This window comes from Triplophysa dalaica, chromosome 21, assembly GCF_015846415.1.
Source record: "Triplophysa dalaica isolate WHDGS20190420 chromosome 21, ASM1584641v1, whole genome shotgun sequence".
NCBI classification, from domain to species: domain Eukaryota; kingdom Metazoa; phylum Chordata; class Actinopteri; order Cypriniformes; family Nemacheilidae; genus Triplophysa; species Triplophysa dalaica.
Genome location: NC_079562.1, coordinates 14,466,244 through 14,482,315, shown reverse-complemented (window position 1 = coordinate 14,482,315; position 16,072 = coordinate 14,466,244). Strand labels below are relative to the sequence as shown.

The following is a 16,072-nucleotide window of genomic DNA, read 5'->3' as shown; positions in this document are numbered from 1 at the left end:
CCTTTTTGCCTAGTTATTCTTAGGCTTGTGACCAATAAAGTAAAAAAAATTGTATTCAAAATATTGCATTTTCTGTTTACAATACATGCATGAAATCATTTGAAAAGTGTGATGTACTTCTAGTAGTTTTCATCAAGGTTAACGGGTTGTGTTGTTATCTGACAGAGAGCAAGCCAGACTCCGCCCTCAACCTGACCACCAATGGTTTAAACAGCATCAGCATGTCAGTGGAGCTCAATGGAGTCGTCTACACCGGTGAGGAGTCATTATTGAAGTGTATTCAATCTGTACCTGCAGTTCTTAGCTTTGTGACCAATCTCTTTCCGTTTCCTCATTTCAGGGGTTCTTTTCGCCCAGGCCGCAGCGCCGGCCCCTTTGGGTGCAACTAAAAAATCCTCCGCGTCCAACAGCGGACCTCATTCTCAGTCTGTTCTCCACACGCCTACCTCATCATCCTCAAACAACCAATCACCTTAACACTTCAGACTCTCCCTCTCAGTGCAAAACCAAAGCCAAAAAACCTCAGTTACTACAGAAGATATGCCAAAAATATATAGAAACAATACAGGATCACATAAGCAGTTCTCAACTTGAAGTACACTAGCTCAGGTCTTTTATTTACACCCTCCTTTGTTTAGGAGCCAAGAGAAATAAAAAAAAGACAAAGTTTATCATAAAGATGATGATATATAATGTACATGCAAACCTGTGAATAATTTATTTCTCTTTCTGTGAGCACACTGTCTGGCATAAACCGAACGGCCGTAGGATTCATAGGGTTTTATCGTCTCTAAATGACGAGAGCTTTTCATCTTTAGGAAAAACAGTAACAATAGTATTATTGTTATAACGTGTGATGCAAACTGCTTAAGGGTCTGATTTATTAATATATTATTGTAGCTGTTTTTTGTTGTTGTTAGTCTTTATGTATCTGCAGTGCCTTGTGAAGGTTTTCCTTTAGCACAGTTTATAGACGTGCTGACGATGACCGATGAACACCCTACTTCACTGACACAATTTGGTCAGAAGTTTTTTTTTTTTACTTTTGAGTATTCACATCTATGGATTCCCATCTGTTATGGCACCAATGATCTTATCATTAATTGTTAACAATCAGGGTAAAAAAGCTGATTTAGTAGAAGTACAGCGTGCATTTATAGATAGACACAACTACTGGCAACGACTGGCGTCAGAATGAAAACTGCCATAGTTTGCATGCTTTTTTTTGAACCCAAGTTTGGTCTAAAGTGGAAGTGAAAACAGATCAGGATGTTTAACTTGTATTAGGGTAGATTTGGTGTCGCTCGGTGGACAAAAATCACAGTTTGACTCCAATTTAGGATTTACACGCACAGATCATCTCTCATTCGATTTCTACACTAACTGCTTCGTGTCTTTCTGCTTAACATGTTTCAGTCCTGAATTTTATTGAGGGGTCTAATGATGCAGTGCTTCATTTTGAAACGCAAGCACCGTTGTTGGTTATCGCAGTGTTTGTTCAGTAAGAGTGTGAGAATGATAGATTTGATATCAGGTGTTTCTCTGAACAGTGTCTCGCAGAATAAAACCTCTCCTGTTAGAGTTCAGGAGGATGTGGCTTTCTCTATAATATTGCAACACATCCTGCAGGGTTGTTTTTGATTGACTAGGATGTTTTTCCTGTTAACATGTAGCTGTATCGAACCGTGTCAAGCTCCTCTAGCATTACACTGTATGCAAGGTCAAAAATGCCTGTTTGGTGGGGTGATGTGAAGTTGAATATGAATCTGACATTTTAAGTTGGGCAGAAGAGAAGAGGCCTTATTTGATCCAAATCATCTTCCTGTGGTTTTCGTGTTTCTGAACATGAAGTTAAACGCCTTCTCATCCACACCGGAAACAGTCTGGGAGTCGTTGTTACCGTTCTATCCGTATTTTTGTAATGCGAATTGTAGTGCAGTTTTATACATCAGCACACCTTAACATATCAAGCTTTTAAGTGAGGACAGCCAGAATCTCTCTACCTCAAAAAAACATTCATCTGCTGAAAATCATTAACTTTTTGTGTCACGTGAATCAAATCTACTGAGCTGTCATGTAGAACGGGATTTCTTAGGTAACACTTGAATTGTGAGTTTTAACTGTTTAACTGTCTCTTTAATGCACGTTCTTAAATGATTTCTTCCGTTTCATCACTCTTTATTACACTGCTTGTTGGAATGCTTGATTCTGATTGGCCGGTCACGACATTTGCAGATTCGTTATTTCCAGATAACAACCTATCAAAACCAATAACACACGGTAACCTGGATGCAACAAATCATTGCAACAGGTTTTTTAGACAAACTAAATATGAAATGTCTTTTAATTATATTGTATTTACAAATGATTGAACCAAGTTGCCTGTTCGTGACATTTGAATGTCGTTTCTTACCTAAAAACCGAAAGTAAACTGCTTCACAGAAGGTCTGCATTCTTTAAAAATGACTTAACAAAATATTTCAAATTCACATTACATGTGGATTTTTTTTTATTCTCATGTGGCAAGTAGCCGTGTAATAAGCAGGATAATGTATGAGCTGCTTGTACATTATCCCTTTCTTGGAATACTCTCAATGACCGATGTAATGTAACAGTACTTAATTTCTGATGGCCTTTAAGCAGTGCGTTTCGATCAAAGATGCCATTGTCTTTTTTTTTAAGAAAATACTGTTACCACGCTTAGTAAGACCTGAAAGGTGTCCATGAGAAAGTTCAGTTTTTGCTCTGATGAATGCCTTAATGTATGCAATTTTTCCAAAAATAATAGTAATATAGCATGCTAATGTAGTCAGTTTTATTGCAAGGACAACCAAAATTGCTGTACAATAAAACACGCAAGCTCGTTTAGCTTTTATTGCATAACATAAGCTTTGATAGTGCATTTTTACTCTGTTGAACTTAACGTCACACTAAAAGTTAAGTAATTCACTTTCAGTACATTGACAGCAATGAAACTTAGGTTTTACGTTAAAACAAGACATTTGTCGTCTTCTCAGGAAATACACTTCTACCTCTGGTTAAAGAGATGCAGTATGTTCATCTAGTACTGTGGTCACATGTAACGTTTGTTCTACCTTTTTATAATGGAAATACAAAATATTTGCCTTGGCACACTGACTCGGTTTTTTATTTTACTTTAAATTGCAGATGCAATAAGTATGTTTTAGTCGTTTAAATTTTCTTTTTTATCTGAATAGCCCTTCTTTATGTGAGTGCTTTCGAGTTGTTTGCTTGCTTAGTTTCAAACGAAATAGAAAATTGCTCATAGGCAAGAATGCAATGCGGCGTTCTGTGTATTTTTTTTCTTTAAATTGTGTAATGTCAACCTCTTGACCGCTTCCTCTGGGGGTGAAGGACAAAGACAATCCTAACCTATTTATCCTAATCTCTCTTTGTGTGAATAATTAACTTTATTTTGAGAAGAAATATATCGATATATAATAAGGGGGAGGGGTGTCCAAAGAATGTCCACAAAAGTGCTGATATGGCCTGGGAATATCACAGATCGACTATAGATTTTAGACGAACTGTACCTTCCACTCTGAATCAATTGTTGTTACCCAAACACACGTGCAAAACAAATGTATAGTTCAGACATTTTTTTCTTTTAAACAAACAATGGTCTTTTGACTAATTCTGTGGCTTTTATATGTTGTAATGTACTGGTAATTCAGGAGCTTCAGTTTGGGTGTGTCTGTTTTCTGATGTTTAGAATTTCTTTGTTTTGGAAAAAAGTTAATGTTGATGAGTTTTGTTGTCTTTTGAAGTTGACATTCGATAATTGTCAAGCATCAGATGTTTCAATGTTTGATTTTCAAAATTTGAGATCTACAGCTGTATACAAAATATTGAAAAAACAATAAAATCTAATTCTGATGCAACGATGAAGTGCATTGAGAAATTTATTTAAGGTTTTTGTGGGTGTAATATACAGTGAACATGAACACAGTGTATTGCAATAAATTGGTCCTTGGTGTTAGACAGAGATTGTTCCGATACAGATGAACAAACACATTTCCAATAAAGATAAAATCGTCCATGAAATGCAAAGGAAAATGTTAAAATGTAAGTAGTACATGCTTATATTGGGAGTCCTTTCCTATCTTTTAGTGAAAAGATATAGTGAAAGATTCTAACCCATGTAAAGGTATATTATGTCAAATATATATATTTCTAATATTGTAAGTTAAGTGATTGCTGAAAGTGCACAAAGTCAAAACCGCTTAATCTTTCCTCAATCGTTATGTGCCCTAAATGATCATGTTAACTGTATGTGTACACATACAGTGAAAAATTGTCCAGTTGAATATTAATTTGTCTTTTATTGTGGTGGTAATCATGGTTGGCCACATTTCTCAGATCTATGACAAGGCTGTTTAGCTCCATAAAGACCTTCCCACAATACTGTAAAACACGCCTTGCATTTAGACTAATATAGCAATGCAGAAATTGAAGTTAAAGATTGAAACCTTAATTTTGCTTTAATAACTGTTTTCTAAAATTAAATGACATTTCGATGGGAAGCAATCGTCACGTTTCTACTGTTTGTATCCGAAGTCCCGCCCCCAGTCAGAAGCGTGCCTGCTGATTGGATAGAGCTGAAATGCGTCTTCTTTCATTTTAAACTGTGGCAGTCTGAAAACAGCGCGACGTCACGGAACAGACTCATGGATATTAACCTGATTGTCGGATTATTGTGTTAATCGTGAGCGTCGTTTAAAGCTCTTATGGTTGTTGAATACTTATTTTTAATCAGGCCTAGCGGAAAATGAGACTTCGCTCGAGAAACATTTTGAATGAAAACCCAACGACACCCTCCCGCCGCCGTCGAGCCGCTACAGAGCTGGCTGTAACCTTACCACAGACTCCGTTGGCCCAGACACCGGTCAGTCGAGCTATATTAACGTTAGCATGTTTATTATTATTTCTGCATGTGTTCGAATCTGTTGTGCGCGTGTTTCTTCATTTGAAATGCTCCGCACGGGCCTGGTTAGCATGATGCTAACAGCTGCGAAGTTGACGGAAACGTTAGGTTGAGATCGCGAATTGAACTGCTCGAAAATATTTCGCCTAAAAAGCATACTGATAGACATACTATATATGACCATGTAAAATGAATAATTACGATTGTTAAATAGGAGTGCTCAAAGTTGGAATTATTGACGTGCTGATATGCGGTATGAAGTTCCTCGTAGCCAATAGGATTTCAGATTTATGACTGCGTTGTTTCTCGGCCAATCAGCTCTTCTGTGTATTGTTGAGGAAGGAGCACATGGGTCTTGAGGTTCTGTTCTATTAAATGCGAAATATTAAAATAACATTGTACTTAAAGTTTATTTATAAAATAGTAATATACACAACCTCACGTAATATTTAGGAATATACATTATTCTATTAAAAACTTTAATTTTGGAAATAAATAGCTGTATTTTAATATATTTTTGTGTGTTTACTTATTGCCTGGCTGTCATGTCTCCCATGTGTCTTGCTTTAGGATGAGAATGAGGTAGACGTTCTTCTCTGCTCTGATCTGGACCCCGATCATGTCCCAACAGCGGCCAAACGTCCACGCATTAAACATGGAAGAAGAAAAGCTTTATTAACTGATGACTGTAAAGGTAATTTAGTCACACTTGACATAAATGCATGTTCAATAAGGGTCTACTGATGACGTGATCTTTTTCCAATATCTCAAAATTCAGAATCTGATTTCAAGACACCTCTTCGTCACCTCCGGGAACGACATTCTTCATTGAATCCTGCAGCTCGAAGCCTTTATTCTCCTGCAGTGCACTTCCTCACACCTCCCAAAGACAGTGAGTTCAGACACAGAGTAGAGAAGAACAGAATTAAGACTGTAAAGCAACCTATTGACAGTCAATACTGTTGTCAGTTAGTGTCAGAAGTAAATAAAGGCTTATGTTACTTTTTTAACACTTATACTGTTTGATAGGTGAACAATCCACCTGTAGTGCACTCTTCAGTCCTGAACACCGTGTGTTTGGCTATAGTGCCATGAGCCCTCTCTCAGAGGATGAAGAGAACGATGAAGTCTTTAGCCCGTGAGTCTCTTCTATAGATCGTTTTGCTGGACATAAACAACACTGTTTGGAGTCGCTTCCTTTTTTTGTATAATAATTCATATAGTTATGTAATAAACATGTTTGTTTAACATTGTGATTCAGTTGTAAATGTTCACATGCATGTTTATATGCTTTTTATGTTTAATGCTTGTTTTGTCTTTAGTTTCACGTTTATCAAGAACATACCAAACCGATCACAACAGTCCAGACCCGTTTCAGCGGTGCGAGACATTCCACCAAAGACGAGGAGCATACCTGCTTCTACCCTCGTGCTTGATTTGGTGAGTGTTAACTGTTTTTATTAAGCGTTCTGATTGGCTGTAATGTGTGATTTGTGTTGTGTCACTCACAACGCTTTGTGTCGACAGACAAATTGTCTGTTGCTTAAATGTTGTCTTGTTGCGATTGGTTAAGTTGCAATACTTGTGAATGTGTGTTGATGGGTATCTGTTCTATAAGACACGTTTTTTTGCTCTTAAGTTTGCTATTCTGTTAGTAATTACAGTGTAGGAGAAGCTCTGATCATATGTGGCTCTTATTTTTGTATGACCATAGGATGAAACCCTCGTGTTCAGTTCGCTCAATGTGATTCCTGATGCTGAATACACATTCAACACCCGATTTCAAGATCACAAATACCAGGTTGGTAAATCTTTTACTCAAATGTTTTTTGAAATAGTATAAATCCATTAGTCGGCTGTTTGTATTCAGAAGTTTCTTTTAAAGGGATAGCTCTCCCAAAAATGTAAGTTCTGTCATCATTTACTCACCCCTCAGGTTGTTCCAAACCTATGACCATTTCTTTGTTCTGCTAAGCACAACGGAAGATATTTAGAAGAATGTCAGTAACCAAACCGATCTCATCCCCAATTGACTCCCAAAGTATTTATTTTACCAATCAACAAATTAATTTATGCAGGTTTGGACAAATCTGAGCGCGAGTAAATGATGACAGAATTTTTATTTTTGCGTGAACTGTCCTTTTAAAGTGAGTAAGATGTGTATCATTCATAAAGTGTTTTGTCACAGGTCTACCTGATCCTCAGGCCATATGTGAAAGAGTTTCTGCAAGCCATGACGAAGCATTATGAGGTAAAACAAAGACTGATTGTTTCTCAGGGGTGATTGCCAAACTCTGGTTATTGTACATGAATTAATATATTTGTTTGTTTTCTGTTTCAGATGTTCGTTTATACGTCTGCTAAGAAAGAATATGCAGAAAAGATTGTGGACCTATTGGACCCTAGTAAAAAGCTCTTCAGGTGAAGCATGTGCTGACAGCAAGCAAACATTCAGTATCTCTAAGTGTCATTCTACTTCTGAAACACCCTGGTACTTGTTTTTATTGTGCAGAACAATTTATATAAAAAAGTCATGATGTACCTTTCGACACCCCCTAGTGGCACAGAATAGAATTGCAATCTGTTTATTTTCTGTTCTGACAGAACCAAACACAACTCTTAAAAATGTTCTCTTAAAGGAAAGAATGAAAGTATCAACCTCTACTTACTTGTATGTTTGTCTTCGTTCCAAGACATCGTTTGTATCAGGACGACTGTGCTTGTGTGCTCGGACACTACATTAAAGACTTGAACGTGCTGGAGAGAGACCTGTCGAAAACCGTCATCCTAGACAACGCCCCTCACACTTTCCCTTATCACGTACGTCTGTCTTTACTGCACAATGTGCAGGTTTTGTAACATGTTAAAGAAGGTTTGATGTTTGTCATTTCAGTATGAATATTGTGTGTTCATCTGTGTTTGTTTTTAACAGCTGATGAATATGATTCCCATAAAGAGCTGGAATGGAGACAAAGAGGATCGCGAGCTGCAAAAACTCATCCCGTACTTGGAGAAACTAGTGCAGGCGGTGAGTGTTTGAATGAAATATGAATCCGTAGATTTCTACATGTCATGTTATGATAGTCATGATGATTGTGTTTGCTTATTGTGTTTGCAGGAGGACTTTAGAAATGTTCTGAAGAAGAGAACTGACCACTTTCACAGGCTGCTAACTGAAGACTGAATCTTTGTATAAACAGAAATCCATTTCCATGAATGCAAGTCAATTCACAAGTTATATGCTAGCCAAAGCTAAATGTGTTGTTGTCATGATGGTCAGCTGGTGTTCTGACTCTCTCGTGCAGATAAGGGCTAGAATCTTTAATTTATTGATAAACCTCGATCTTTGTACAGGTCAGTTCTATTGGAGTGTTTTTTTTCCATTTTGCATTTTACACTGTAAACAGTGTTTATTCATTTGTGTTGTGCGTCAAAGGATATTTTAATTTTTTTTTGGCATTTTCAATAACCAATAAAATAAGAAAAACACATGTTCAGAAAACTGACCCAAGAGACCCAACACGGATCATAACTTCATCAGGCTCCTTTCATGGCCTTTTATTTCATACATGACTTCTCTCCACCATCTCAATGGCGATGGCTTCAGTCTGGGCATCATCATTTCTGTATAAAAAACCAGTAGCACATGTTGTCAATATTAATAGCAACACAAAAAACAGTGTCAGTATGATACACATCTCTGGCTCCTGCCGCCTTCTGGCCCTTTCCCAGGTGTACTCGCCGTACTTGCAGGTACCCTCATTTGGGTCAGGGGTGGAGAAGGGGGGACAGGCGAGACACTGTGTGTTAAGTGGACCGTAGCAGGTGTTGCACGTTTGATGACATGGAACGCAGGTGCGAGAGGGACGACTCCTGTTTCCATCTTCTTCGTAATGATGAGGTGGACAGGACGCCAGGCAGAACTTCTCATACAGATAATAGGGGTAGGCACACACTGGAATATATGTATTGGAAGATAATTTGTCATGATTAACAGATTTTAATGTAAACCACGAAATACAAACTAAAGATCTTTGCAGTATCTAGTACCCTCACAAGTTCCATATTGGTCTTTAATCTCACAGTTCGGTACAATATGTCGCCTCAGACGGTGATGGATCATGTGCTTCTTAGTTCCATACAGCTCCATCTGAACCTGAGATGGAAGCTCTAAATTGAGAGACAAAGTAAACGATACAATTTATTTTCAAGTGCTAACCTCCATTGTGAAGAGATTTTTTGTTGAAAAATGCTTTTAATTGTCAGTTATTAACCAAAAATGATAAACTTTAAAAAGGTGTTCTGAACCCATGTGGTGTTTTGGTCTATAGTGGAACCAGAGCATTATTTGTTTGAACAAAACAAATGGTGTCATAATACTTTATAGCTGTTTAATTGCAACAAATGGCTAATATTTGTAATTTACATTTACTGAAAAACTATAGAAACCATTACAGACATTCTAATGGTTTCCATTAAAATACCATTATGAACCATTAGCTTTTTCCATAAACCGATACAAAATGTATTTTTGTTTATTCCAATAAGAATAACCGTCCGACTAATAGAATCCATCACATACCCATTAAAAACAATACAATTCTGATTATAATCTCTAAATCCATTACATTTTCCATTGTAGTATGGGCAGGGTTACATTGTTTGTTTGGTTAAAGAAAAAAACATTATTTTCTTGCACTAAAAAAGAAAAAACGTAAGTCAAAAAACATGTTTATCTTAAATGTAAATGTTAAAAATGTATAGTTTTGAAAACAGGTCCCACAGACACCGCAGGGTTGAGCTTGCATAATATAATATTAAATCATATTCATGCCTGTGACTTGGGGTTTGGAAACATACCGCTTCTATCAAGGTTGTTGGTACTTTCTGTTTGAAGATCCCAATATCCAGCTTGAGCTTTGTCCCAGAACTGTTTATGTACAAAAGGCCACTCATGAAATCCCTCGCAGGACCAGTCCAGTGGTCTGGAAAAGAAAGATCAGTTGAAATATAACCCCCTGTCATGTCTACATCTGTTGTTTCAAGACCAGTACGAATGTTTGACCTGACTGAGCTGATGGAGATATTGAGGGCACATTGTGTGTTTGCGAGGGTTAGATCCTCAAAGGAATTCTTCGCCCAAACATTCTGTCATCATCTACTCACCCACGATTTGTTCCAAATCTATATGAATGTCTTTGTTCTGATGAACACTGAGAAAGGAAGAATGCTTTTAACCAAACAGATCTTGCCCCCCCATTGACTCGCATAGTAGGATTTTATTTTGTTCAGTTGAACACAAATTAAGATATTTTGAAGAATGTAGGACAGCAAACAGTTGTGGGGCACTTTTGACTACCATTGTATTTTTTCCTACTATGGGAGTCAATGGAGGGCCAAATCTGTCTGGTTATAAGCATTTTTCCAAATATCTTTCTCCGTGTTCATCAGAACAAAGACATTTATACAGACTCGGAGGTGAATAAATGATGACCGAATTAAAAAATTTGGTGAAGTATCCCTCCAAGGTTTGCAACACCTGCAGTATCACATGAACAGTGCTATCATTAAGACTGAATGAATCAATATTAAAGCGACTATCCGATACCTTTAGTTCTTTTTCATGCTGTGGTTATGTAAATAATGCAGCTGGAATGAATTCAAATGCAAGGCTCTTTGTTTCATGTGGTAATTTTTATCCATCAAATTTGCCATGCATGAATAATGATTATAATCAGTTGTAATAATGACAGTGGCAGCTGTTATAAACGCACTTCAAAGCCGACCAACCAGTCATTTATCTATCTTGACTGCTGTTAAAATTGATTTTAGATGAATGGAGAGGAAAACCTATTTTTAATGCTTCTTTGACACCATGTTGACATAAGCCATTAAAAATATGATATATGATCTTTAATATTATTTATAGTAAAATTGTAATTATCTAGTTTAACTACAAATATCACTGTTAAACTGTGGTTACTGTAGTAAAACCGTGGAAAATTAACCATGGTTTTGTAAGAATTAAAGAAAACGAATAAATGAATAAACAACAATAATACACATGGCTTGCCCAAAGTTAACTTCCGGTCTGTGTTTGGTTCTTTAATTAAATTAAATACATATCAATTTATATAACGAGTTTATTCTTTGTCGATTGTAATTAAATTAAAACAATCAGGTCTACCGGAAGTCTGGGACACATGATGTTTGTTAAATATGTTGAAGCCGATGAAACCGTGGTGTTTAACCATGACATATGAAGTAAAACCACACTGAGAATCAACACAAAGAAATAAAAGCATAAAAGAACTACAGAAAAAAGACAAACCACCAAACACTACTACTTTTTTGTAATGCTATGTTAATGAGCACACCTTTCCTACATAAATAACTCATTGTTTTGTGTCTGTGATCACCTGCTGCGGGTCTTTTAACTGCAGTCTCCACCAGATGTAGGTCTCAGACACTGACATACACATCAGAAATAATAATAACACTTTATACATCCTCATCATGACTGGCCGTTGTTTACACTGACCGTTATCACATTTTGCTTACTACACAAATGTTAAGTTCGTATTTAACTTTACTTTTACAGATTTAAATTAATACACATTTGACCAATTATATATCAAAAAAGAAGTTGAGATGTGTTGTGATTTTACAGAAATTTTGCAGATTTTATATGTGAACTGCATGAGAATGCGACTTGCTCCGCTAACTTACTTTGTTTATTCATCTCTTTGTGTATTTTTATTCAGTAATATTGTTGTTAATATTATTCTTGTTATTTCGTAATTGTAACCGTAATTAACGTAGAATTTTAGTTTACGTAAAAGTGCCTTAAATGTTAATGTTTTGTGTTGCACTGGGTTTGTAAATAATAAAATAATAGTTTAAAGTTCCCATTCTATGTTATTATGTAAGGTCTTTTATAACCGAGACAAGGAAGTCGCATCCGTCACAACCGGAAGTAGGTGTTATGCAAAGATGGCGGCGTTGATGGGTGAGCGAACGAGTTTAAATCTAGACGTTTTTGTTTAAAGCCAATGGAGAATTGTTCTTACTGCATGATAAGTAGATTAGTTGCATCAAATATTACTTCACTGTAATGTGTCTTCCGTTGTTAAGAGAATGTTTTCGTGTCATAAGAGATTTACACACTGACCTTGTTACTTAACATGACTGATCTGAGATTGACTGTCGCATGCAAACAAACATTTGACATTATTCACAAACATTAAAGTCATGTTTCAACAGCATCAACCTTTCGAAACGCAGACATAATTTATGTTTATGTTGTTGAAATTCAACGGTTTCTTTAAAGTTTAAACGTATTAAGGCTAATGGTGAATAACGTGTATTTTTTGCGAAATTAAAAACAATATTTAATTCAATGGAATGGAATATTTTCAAAGTTATTTTGCTGGTCGTTATATGCTCGTTTGTCTATATGAGGTGCTTTTAACATAAATATTGTAGTTTTGTTATACAAAAATAGTTGAGTGTATTTTAGGTTGGTACATGTCATACAGAACAGTAATTTACACGATCATTGAATAATGACATATGTGTTATTATTTTAGTTTCACGCCTTCCCGCCCTTGGCTCCTTTAATATAAGGTAAGTTTTGATTTCCTTTGCATCGTTAAACTTTTGTTGTCATAGACTCACAGTAGTTGTACTTTTGCCTTCTATAGTAAACACGTCAAGCAACGTGATTTTGTCTCGTTAGAACGCCATATAATTGTTTTTTTATCATTTGTGATCTTTTTTCTTTATTTTTCTATATATTTATCTTCATTATTGCTCTATTCTAATGATTAATTAGTGTCATGTATTTTTTTTGTATATTTGTAATGTAGGGCCATTTCATCTTTTGCTGCTCATAAAAAAGTTCCACTGACAGACACAAAGGATGAAAGCTCCACAAGGTGTGAAATATATTATTCTCTTCTGGTTGTGTGTTGCCAGATTGTCCTGTCAAGAACTAACATATTCATCTCTATTCTAAACTATATCTATGTTGACTTCAAAAACAAACTTTACAGGATGAATTAATGAAGGATTGTGTCATTGCAGTGCAGCACTATGATAAGCAAATGCTTATTGTAGTAAACAGATAATAACACTTCTGTAGTTAGTAATCAGAACATATTTACTGTACTTTTGAACTGTGACCTGTATAATGTATAAATGAATTAAGTAGATATTATTATTTGTCTTAAAGCAAATATTCCTATTTTTACTGATGTTGAAAGTGTTTATTATGCGTTGATTAACAAGTGAAACTCAGTGTACCGACGTTTTTCCAGCCTTGTCCCATTCAGAGAGAAAAGCACAGCATTAGCACCAAAACCAGCCTCATCGCTCAGCAGCAAGGGTGAATACATAGTTACCAAGCTGGATGATCTGGTCAACTGGGCGCGCAGGGTATGTTAAACTATAAGAGAAGCTAAATCTGTGCAATTTTTGCTTTGTATTGAGAGGTTATGTTTTGAAGCAAAAAAGGATTGTACTCTTCCTATAGCAACTAAATGAAAAATCTGTGCTTGTATTTAGAGCTCCTTGTGGCCCATGACCTTTGGCCTGGCTTGTTGTGCTGTGGAGATGATGCACATGGCCGCTCCACGTTATGACATGGATCGATTTGGTGTTGTATTTAGAGCCAGCCCTAGGCAGTCTGATGTCATGATCGTCGCCGGAACATTAACCAATAAAATGGCCCCTGCTTTACGAAAGGTATCCACACCATATCAGTTTGAATAAGTTACCATTATGTTTATTACTTTTAGGTAATATTCCTTTAATTAAATGACATGGTTTCTTACATGGTTTCGTTAGAGCAGTAGGAACCGTGATGTTTGAGCCTTGGCCCTCTGCGCACATGCAACCCCCCAAAACACACACTTACCACAGTACAGTAAGGTTTTACCTTACTGTTCTTTTCTATATAAGTGCACATACATTATTATACCATCAAACATACCAAATGATACATTTACAATGTATCCAGACTTGAAACGCAACAATCTGAACAGCATAGCAATACAGTTCTCACTAAAATAAAACGCAATGCAATTCATTATTACACATGTGCATTGCGATCAGCGAGCCACACAAGACAGACACTGTCCCCCAGCCTTATCATTAAACCAAAACAGACTGAAGAACACAATACCCGTTTAAAAAAGACACCTCATGAGACTGCTCTCAGAAACCGGTGACTACACTAGCAGACAGTAAACAGAGATTCACCAGCGAATAAACTATGATTATAATAATTCTTAATATTAAACTGGTAAAGCGAACTAAACGTATGGAACTGACCATAATAAATGTACCATATGTACCATATTTGTGTTCTGAAGACACCGGGAGGTGAGTAAAAAATAACACAATTTTAAATATTGAGATGAACTTTTCCTTTAAGACTGACCACAGTCGAAATCACTCATTTTTTTATAAAGCAACGTAAACATATGTGCACATCAGCAACCAGAATGAATGTGGGCACGACGGCCTAATAAATCATAAATAACTAAAAAATAAAAGTAATAAATTAATTGATACAAAGCCTTCCTTCTGTTGTTTTGAACGTTTATCAGCCTTTCCCCTTTTTTCCTGAGTTTTTATAATAAAGTTCATCCACATGCTGTTTTGACTTTTCCCTTTTTTTTTTTTTTTTTGAAGTTTTATGGCAACTTCGGGTCCTTCCGCTTTACGAGACTGCAGGTGAACAACCCCCAAGATGGTATAATGTTAGCAAAAAACAAAGCGCGTCCGTTTAGAAAGATGATATGATTGGTCAGTTTTACTTTCACTCAAAATTGATCACTTTCATTGATTTATACAACACAACAGTACTTTCAGCAATAGACTCATCGAAGGCCCCACGACGTAACCATGTGTTCGACTTCTTGAAGCATGCGCAGACAGCGAAGAAAGCGTATATCATCAAGAACTGCGACTCTACGTGATCTTAATTACTCTTTTGAGACTTGGAAATCTCACGTGGATAGTCCGGATCGATCTAGGAAGTCAAATATACATATCTTATAGGGAAAATTGGCCGACTTTAATTGAAACTAAGATTTTTAAGTATTTTAATATTATTTGTACGATAGTATAGGTCATTACTAAGAGCCCTGAAGGTTTGCTACTGTATTAGAGACTTCATGTGTATGTCTGTGTTATGGCAGGTATATGATCAGATGCCTGAGCCCAGATACGTCGTTTCAATGGGAAGGTAAGAAACACTGTTTATTATTTTCTTTCTTGAGAAATAAGTTGACAGATTTTGCTTTAGATTTATAAGACTAAATACTTGGTGAATCAAGTGTTTTAATGGTCGAGTTCATTATGTAATATGTTTTTGCAGACTGAAACTAATTAGTTTTTTCTTCTGCTAGCTGTGCTAATGGTGGAGGCTACTATCATTACTCTTATTCGGTGGTGCGGGGCTGTGATCGTATCGTGCCAGTGGACATCTACGTCCCAGGTGTGTTTCAAGTTTCGAATAATTAGCAGGAATAATGACCGATGGCTTATTTCGATTTTTTACAAGAATATTTCTTAATTGTTTTTAAAAATATATATATAATTTGTGCCTGTTCTACAGGTTGCCCTCCAACTGCTGAGGCCCTGCTTTATGGAATACTGCAGTTACAGAGGAAGATCAAACGAGAGAAGAAAATGCAAATTTGGTATCGCAAGTGAGAAGTGATTGTGTGTGTCTGTTAAAATGTTTATTTAAGTCTGGTCACTTGTTGGGCTAAGAAAATGTATTTCTCAGGAGCTTCTCTAGATTGAACCCTCCTTGAGCTCCTCTTCTTTGTATCCACAATAAAGTACTTTATAAATGCTGAGAGGAGTGAAATAATTTTTTTATTCATGGATTTGTATTTTGTTCATCAATGTATGCATAATTGTAATACGTGTGACCATCTAGCCCAACTTTGAGGATGGTAGAATCCTAGGATTTGAGTCACACAATCAATATAATAAAGATATATCCAAATCTAACACATTCAGGTAGACCTCACATAATTGTGGATCATAGTTTTAAATACATGAAGTGCAAAACATGGGCTTAAATTTGTATTTGTCATGCTTATATTTGTG

At 36.2% G+C, this 16,072-nt stretch overlaps 4 protein-coding genes across 6 annotated transcripts in view; 3 read left to right on the top strand and 1 right to left on the bottom strand.

The window, feature by feature from the left end:
- Positions 1–3,902, top strand: part of arid3a (AT rich interactive domain 3A (BRIGHT-like)) — a 31,440-nt gene extending 27,538 nt beyond the window's left edge. For all 3 annotated transcript variants that reach the window (XM_056735005.1, XM_056735003.1, XM_056735004.1), the window contains exons 8-9: positions 166–255; positions 341–3,902. In XM_056735005.1, coding sequence (XP_056590983.1) covers positions 166–255; positions 341–477 — 227 coding nt within the window. In that variant the 3' untranslated portion in view covers positions 478–3,902. The remainder of the gene's footprint in view (positions 1–165; positions 256–340) is intronic.
- Positions 3,903–4,619: 717 nt separating this feature from the next.
- Positions 4,620–8,451, top strand: ctdspl3 (CTD (carboxy-terminal domain, RNA polymerase II, polypeptide A) small phosphatase like 3). The gene is made up of 11 exons (XM_056735420.1): positions 4,620–4,906; positions 5,516–5,639; positions 5,724–5,837; positions 5,975–6,083; positions 6,268–6,385; positions 6,660–6,746; positions 7,134–7,196; positions 7,287–7,366; positions 7,639–7,765; positions 7,878–7,973; positions 8,064–8,451. Exons 1-11 carry the CDS (start codon positions 4,790–4,792, stop codon positions 8,127–8,129), a joined length of 1,101 nt encoding a protein of 366 aa, XP_056591398.1. The 5' UTR covers positions 4,620–4,789; the 3' UTR covers positions 8,130–8,451.
- A 57-nt stretch (positions 8,452–8,508) lies between these two features.
- LOC130410640 (furin-like) lies at positions 8,509–9,927 on the bottom strand. Its single transcript, XM_056735422.1, has 3 exons — positions 9,806–9,927; positions 8,996–9,115; positions 8,509–8,900 (listed from the first exon to the last, which is right to left on the bottom strand). Exons 2-3 carry the CDS (start codon positions 9,093–9,095, stop codon positions 8,509–8,511), a joined length of 492 nt encoding a protein of 163 aa, XP_056591400.1. The 5' UTR covers positions 9,096–9,115; positions 9,806–9,927.
- A 1,948-nt stretch (positions 9,928–11,875) lies between these two features.
- ndufs7 (NADH:ubiquinone oxidoreductase core subunit S7) lies at positions 11,876–15,816 on the top strand. The gene is made up of 8 exons (XM_056735421.1): positions 11,876–11,954; positions 12,535–12,571; positions 12,814–12,882; positions 13,264–13,381; positions 13,511–13,690; positions 15,151–15,197; positions 15,361–15,449; positions 15,570–15,816. The coding sequence occupies exons 1-8, from the start codon at positions 11,939–11,941 to the stop codon at positions 15,665–15,667; spliced, it is 654 nt and encodes a 217-aa protein (XP_056591399.1). The 5' UTR covers positions 11,876–11,938; the 3' UTR covers positions 15,668–15,816.
- Positions 15,817–16,072: the final 256 nt, after the last annotated feature.

What these genes read in the sequence shown, in the direction of transcription:
- ndufs7 (XM_056735421.1), top strand. An exon ending in AAGGATGAAAGCTCCACAAG is followed by an intron (nt 12,883 to 13,263) that starts GTGTGAAATATA and finishes ACGTTTTTCCAG; the next exon opens with CCTTGTCCCATTCAGAGAGA. An exon ending in TGGCCCCTGCTTTACGAAAG is followed by an intron (nt 13,691 to 15,150) that starts GTATCCACACCA and finishes GTGTTATGGCAG; the next exon opens with GTATATGATCAGATGCCTGA.
- LOC130410640 (XM_056735422.1), bottom strand. Translation starts at nt 9,095, where the DNA reads ATGGAGCTGTATGGAACTAAGAAGCACATGATCCATCACCGTCTGAGG. An exon ending in CCAATATGGAACTTGTGAGG is followed by an intron (nt 8,901 to 8,995) that starts GTACTAGATACT and finishes CATATATTCCAG; the next exon opens with TGTGTGCCTACCCCTATTAT.
- ctdspl3 (XM_056735420.1), top strand. Translation starts at nt 4,790, where the DNA reads ATGAGACTTCGCTCGAGAAACATTTTGAATGAAAACCCAACGACACCC. An exon ending in ATTAACTGATGACTGTAAAG is followed by an intron (nt 5,640 to 5,723) that starts GTAATTTAGTCA and finishes CTCAAAATTCAG; the next exon opens with AATCTGATTTCAAGACACCT. An exon ending in CCTAGTAAAAAGCTCTTCAG is followed by an intron (nt 7,367 to 7,638) that starts GTGAAGCATGTG and finishes CTTCGTTCCAAG; the next exon opens with ACATCGTTTGTATCAGGACG.